General features: G+C 37.5%; 1 protein-coding gene across 1 annotated transcript; it reads left to right on the top strand.

Moving 5' to 3' along the window:
• Window positions 1-5,329: 5,329 nt before the first annotated feature.
• LOC101662809 (thioredoxin-like) lies at window positions 5,330-5,850 on the top strand. Its single transcript, XM_045283619.1, has one exon. It carries the CDS (start codon window positions 5,400-5,402, stop codon window positions 5,715-5,717), a length of 318 nt encoding a protein of 105 aa, XP_045139554.1. The 5' UTR covers window positions 5,330-5,399; the 3' UTR covers window positions 5,718-5,850.
• Window positions 5,851-6,619: the final 769 nt, after the last annotated feature.

Below are 6,619 nucleotides of genomic sequence, written 5' to 3' on the forward strand. Positions count from 1 at the left end.
CATGAAAAAAATAAATTATCAAGAGTTCAAGAGGGAGGGAGGGAGGGTGGGGAAGGTGGGGAAAATGAGCTGATACCAAGGGCTAAAGTAGAAAATATTTTGAAAAGGATGATGGCAGCATATGAACAAATGTGCTTGACACAGTGGGTGTATAATGGATAAGAGCTGTAAGAGCCCCCAATAAAGTGATTAAAAATTAAAATAACTCAACATCAGGACTGGAGGAAGGCTTATTACCAAGCTGCAATATGCAGATAACACAACCTTGCTTGCTGACAGCAAGGAGTAAGCAGTTTTCAGTATGGATTGCAAATCAATGTAAAGAAAACCCAAATCCTCCCAACTGGACCAACAGACATGATAAAGAGAGAAAAGATTGAAGTTGCCCAGGATTTTGTCTTGCTTGAACCCGCCATCAATGCTCATGGAAGCACCAGTCAAGAGATCAAGCATCAGGTTTCCATGGGCAAATCTGCTGCACAAGACCTCTTAAAAATGTTGAAGAGCAAGGATGTCACTTTGAGGAGTGATGTGTCCCTGAGTCATTTTCAATCACATCATAGGCACGCAAAAGTTGGACAATGAATACAGAAGTCTGCAGAAGAATGGACACATTTGGATTACGGTGCCTCGGAAGAATATTGACAGTACCTTGGACTGCCAGATGAACAAACAAATCTATGTTGACAGAAATACAGTCAGAATGTTCCTTGGAAGGCAGGATGGTGAGCCTTTGTCTCCTATACTTTGGACAGGTTAGTAGGAGAGACCGGTCCCTGGAAGAGGACAGCGAGCTTGTTGAAGTAGGAGGTCAGTGCAAAAGTGGGAAACGTTCAGTGAGATGGATTGACACAGCGCCTGGAACATTACAGCCATGGTGAGGATGGCACAGGACTGGACGGTGTTTCATTCTGCCGTGCGCATGGTCACTGTGAGGCAGAAGTGACTGGACATGTAACTACAATAGGTGTAGGTGTGTATCCCTATATAGAGATGATTAAAGACCCAGGGGCATTGTTATGGATGTTTCTGCGACAGAACCAAATACCTTGTGAGGTTGGTTTCCTGAGTTTTAAATTATAAATTTAAATTCTATATGTAAACTTAAATTATAGCTCATAACGTATATGTTGTACATAACAGTGTGGTGAATTGTGTCTGGGGTCTGCAGTGCTTTTGAGCGGCCATGCAAGGCACAAAATGATTGGTTTTCTGCTTGTCTGGAACAAACGAGAAAGAAAGGACCCCAAACTCTGGGAAGAATGTAATCTACACAACCCATGGCCTTATCTAGCCTAAGTCTAGATGCCTGGATGGTGTCTGGTCACCAGGATGGAATATTTTGCTCAGGGCCACAATCGATGTCTCTTGATGGAATGAGAGATGCATGTGGAGCAGAAGTCACATTCTTAAAAAGCCCAGACTTATTGGGCCAGTGGAGACGGGAGGTACTCTATAAACTTTAAACTGAAATGATCTCTTGAGGTCACCTTTTAGGTAACTAACAGATGGGCTCATAAAATAAAAAGTATCACCGAGGAATAATGTTCTTCTGGTCTTAGAGTCCATTAAAAAATCATCTATAGGAGGTCAAATTGTCAAAAATTACTTTATTACAGAGATTCAAAAGGGCAGAGAAACTAGAGTGTGGAAGATAGTACAACCAGAACTGAATGATGAGAATGAGTCAGAATGTTGTGAGAAATGTAACCAATATCACTAAATACTGTGTGTAGACGTTGTTAAATCGGAACCTGTTTTGCTGTATGTACTTTCACCTAAGATACAATAAAACAATATTTTTTAAAAGAATGAAGCTACATGGAAATAATTAGCCTGATGGATTAATGGGCCATGCATTCGTCCATCTCCATGATCCCAAGACTAGAAGAACTAGATGGTGCCTTGTTATCACTACCAACTGCTCGGAAAGGGATCACATTAGAAGGGACTGAATAGAGTGGGAGAAAGATGTGGCACAACTGAAAAGCATAAAAATCCGGCTGTTAGGAAGGAGAGAGGTGGGTGGGATCCTTGAGGCTATAGCCCTTAGTCACCCTCTAGGTCTGGAAATGAATTCACTCTCATAGCTTAATTCTTAGCCAATCAATAAACAAGCCTATAAGGAGAACGACAACATGGTTAAGGTAGATACACCTTAGAATAATCACCTCTTTTATGTCAAAAGGGCAGTATTTATCCTAAGACAAGGTTCAGAAGGCTCAGAAAAGAAGGAAGAATGGAAATAGAAAACACGAGGAGGAAGTGGAACAAGCGCTAATTACATTGTGGGGATTGCAGTCAATGACATGAGATGAAATGTTTATGAATTGTTCACTAGAAAACTGATCGACTCCATAATCCTTCACGCAATTCACAATAAAACGTTCTTATTCCAAAGGAAGAAAGACTTATCCCAAGCTCATGAATGTTTTCTCCAATTATAGAAGTTTGTTGGTTTGTTTACCTTTCATTTTTGGTTTACAACTCACCTGGAACTGGTTTCTGTGTATGGTGTGAGGTAGGGGTCAAAATTGATCTTTTACAATTTTTTTCTCTTTCACTGAAGATCATCCAAATAATTGAGGTCCGTTTATTGAAAAGACTATTTACCGCAGTTTTGTTATACCATTTCTGTTCTAAATCAAATGTAGTATGTATTTCTGGATTTTCTATTCTGTTCTACTATGCATTTGATAATTGTGACAACTTCACAGCGTATTAAATACTGAAGCTTTGTAATCTATCTTATATCTGAGAGTTTAAGTCTTTCAAATGTGTTCTTCTTTATCAAGATTTACTCGGCTATCATTAACCTTTTGAATCTTCATGTATATTTTATATTCAACCTGTCAATTTCTACAAAAAATGAGATTTTGATTAATTTGAGAATAGATAACTTTGCAACAATGATTTTTGAACCATAAATATTCTATATTATCCAATTTATTAAGTCTTCTTTAGTTTACCTTAATAATATACAAGTTTTTATTGCGAGGTATTGCACATATAGTCTGCACTTAAGTTTTTGCACATATAGTTTGCATTTTAAAGTTTTCATAAAGTTTTTGAAAATGGTATCTGTGATAGTTAAGGTTTATTGTGCTAACCTGGCCAATGAACCCATGTGGGATTAATTGAAGGGCGGAGCGATAAATGGCTGGATAAGCCTCACCTTTCTTGCCTCTTGCTCTCTGATGGTCGGACCAGGGTGCAGCTGCCTTAGCTAGTTCTCTGCCTCAGCTAGCAAGGCTCACTTCCTGCAAGACATCCCTGAGGAGAAGCCACATGGACCTACCCTGATGCCCCCCTGGGTGCTGGAGTAGCCGTGTGGAGACCCCTGCCAGCGCTGAGATGCTTACATGCTCACTGATTCAGTGTTCCTCCTGCATTTGGAGTCATTGCATGTGTTTTGTGAGTTTGAGGAGGACTTTGTAGATTGGTGTCGGACATATGGGCTAATGTCAGACTTATGGGATTGGACTGGACTGGGTAGGGATGCTTTCTTAATGTACACTTACCCTGTATATAAAACATGAGTGTCTATGAATTTTGTTTCTCTAGTTTACCCAGACTAACACAGTATCTTTAAAAGTAATTTTACAATAGTTGGTCATTGTGTTAGTCTGGGTAGACTAGAAAAATAAATTCATAAACATGCAAATGTGTATAAGGAAGAGGTTTATATATAAAAACTATTGAAAATTGAGAAAACATCCCAGCCCAGTCCAGATCAGGCCCATAACTCCAATATTAGCCCATCTGCCCGATACCAGTCTATAAAGTCCTCTTCAGGCTCACGAAATACATGCAATGATGCAGAATATAGGAGGATCACAGGCCAGTGGTTAGAAGTCTTGTGACTCCAGTGGCATTGGAAGCATCTCAGCACTGGCAGGGGTCTCTACTTGCCTTCTCTGGCTTCAGAGGTCTGGTTGCATCAGGATAGGTCCAAGTGGTTTCTCCAGCCCAGGGCACTGGGTCTATCAGCATAGTGCCATGTGTCTTTTCAGTAGAGTGTCTCCCAGGGAGTGAGTAGAGCAAGAGAAGTTTCTCCCACCTCCAAGAAGGAATACCAGATTTCCCAGAATTCTCAGGAGAAGGCCATGCCCACACAGAGGCCCCATTGGCTATGATCCAATTGGCAGACTAGACTCTACCCCCTTCACTCTTAAGCCTCTCAAGTCCCAAATTGACACCAGATTATGTAACTACCACAGTCATATATGGAAATAAAATTAATTTTTGCATATTGGGTCACACTATTTGGTAAATAGTGATTAGATAGTGTCAGTTTTTAACTCTATCAATTTGTGTACATTCTTTTAGAATTTTTAATATACATCATGTCATTTATCCAATAACAGCCTACTGATTTATTTTAAGTTATTCCATGCCTTTTATTCTTTTTTTTCTTTATTGTTTAGAGAGTGCTTATGGTATATTGTTGAAAATAGCAGAGGTGATAGTGAACAGGATTTTCTCAATCTTGATTTCAGAAGTAAATATTTCAATATTACCACTGAGAATGAATAGTACTTACGGCAAGTTTTTAAAATTAAAAATGATTTTAGTGTTATAATTTCTCTTTATAAAGTTAAGGACATTTTCTTCTTGTCTGGTTTACTACTTTTAAAAAGTCTTAAACATGAATGATATTAAGTTTTATTAAATGACTTCTCAACATCTGTTGAGTCAATCATGTTAATTCTTTCTCCCTTATTCTGTTAATTGGTGAATTAAATTGATTGATGTTCAATGGAAAACTAACTTTACTTTCCTAGAGTAAACTCAAATTGATTGTGATGTGTTATTCTTTTTACATATCACTGGATTCAGCTTACTAATAATTTGTTTAAAATTGTTGCCATTATTATGTTCATGAGTGAGATTGAGCTGTGTTTTTCTTATTAGAGCACCCTTTTCCAGGAGGCCTGCTGGCCCAGTGGTCAAATGCTTGGTGTCAACTGAAAGTCTGATGTTTTGAACCCTGCAGAGGTCATAGGGTTGCTGTGAGCTGGAATCTACTCAACAGCACTCAATGAGGGTACCCTCATCAGGGTTTCAGTACCAAGAATGGACTGGCTTCCTAAAGGGAATTGGGACGTGCACTCTCATTTTTTCCATTCTAGGGAAGAGTTTGTGTAAAATTGACGTTGTTTATTTCTTACAGGTATGGTAGCATTGACTAGTGAAGTCATTTACACATGCACTTTTCTTTAAATATTATATTAGTTGTTAGTTTTTGTTGATGATCTTTATCAGGTGGAGAAAGTTCTCTTTGGTTTTTAGTTTGCTCAGAAATTTTCTAAGAAATGGCTGTTGCGTCCAAGCTCGGTCCGGTGCCCTGTTCCGTTCCTCTTGTGACCCCGGTCGCTCGTCCCAGCCCAACAGTCAATATGGTGAAGCAGATCGATAGCAAGGAAGATTTTCAGGCAGCCCTGAAGAGTGCTGGAGAGAAGCTTGTAGTGGTTAACTTCTCAGCCACATGGTGTGGGCCCTGCAAAATGATCAAGCCTTTCTATCATTCCCTCTGTGAAAAGTATGGCAATGCGGTCTTCCTTGAAGTTGATGTGGATGACTGCCAGGATGTTGCTTCAGAGTGTGAAGTCAAATGCATGCCAATATTTCAGTCTTATAAAAAGGGACAAAAGGTGGGTGAATTTTCTGGCGCAAATAAGAAAAAACTTGAAGCTACCATTAACGAGTTAAGTTAATTATGCTTCCTGAAAATGTAACCAGCCATCAGCTGTGTAAACCTTTTTGTATTTACAAGAAAGAAGAATCAAGTATGAAGACTATATACCCAGCTACCATCTGATTATAAATGACAATAAAATATTAATTCTACCCTTTAAAAAAAAAAAAAAAAGAAATGGCTGTTGGATTTTATCAAAGTTCTTTCTGAATATATTGAGATTAGCATGTAGTTTCTTTTTTAAAATATGCTAATATTCATTTTTTACAAGTAATATTAAACCAACCTTATACCTTTAATCATGATGTACTGTGTAATATATAACCATAACATATTTTTTAATATATTAAGCATTATCATAATGCTACTATATATTTTAATAATTAAATGGTATTATATATCATATTATATATGATATATAATATTGTACTAAACTTTTGAGGAGAAAAATAATACCAATTTTATGTAAACTCTTCTGGAATATTCCTTGTGAATTTATTTTTTTTAAAACTTTAGCAGGTACAAAATGACTATTATAATATAATACCTATTATAACCTAGTGAAGCTCTGTATTTATTTTGGAATGAGCTTTGGGTTATCTGTTTTTCAAGGAACATGTCCATTTTCCCTACATTACACATGTACTCGCATACAGTTGACCATAATATTTCATCATTGGTCTTCCTGTCTGTAGATTTTTTTAGATTGTTTTATAGAGATCATCTCTACTATTCCTGATACTTATAATTTGTTTATTTCTTGTTCTTTTTCAGAGCAGGCTAACTAGAGCTTCTCAGCTTTCCCTGATCTCAACAAATATCTTGTGGCTTTATTATTTTAACGTACTATTTTCTGAGTTCTATTTTATTAATTTCTACTTCTGACTTTTACTGTTGTTCTCTTCTGTTTACCTTAGGCTT

The sequence above is a fragment of the Echinops telfairi genome, unplaced genomic scaffold (assembly GCF_000313985.2).
Source record: "Echinops telfairi isolate 266 unplaced genomic scaffold, ASM31398v2 ScPeMD7_7463;HRSCAF=8501, whole genome shotgun sequence".
Lineage (NCBI taxonomy): Eukaryota > Metazoa > Chordata > Mammalia > Afrosoricida > Tenrecidae > Echinops > Echinops telfairi.

What these genes read in the sequence shown, in the direction of transcription:
- LOC101662809 (XM_045283619.1), top strand. Translation starts at nt 5,400, where the DNA reads ATGGTGAAGCAGATCGATAGCAAGGAAGATTTTCAGGCAGCCCTGAAG.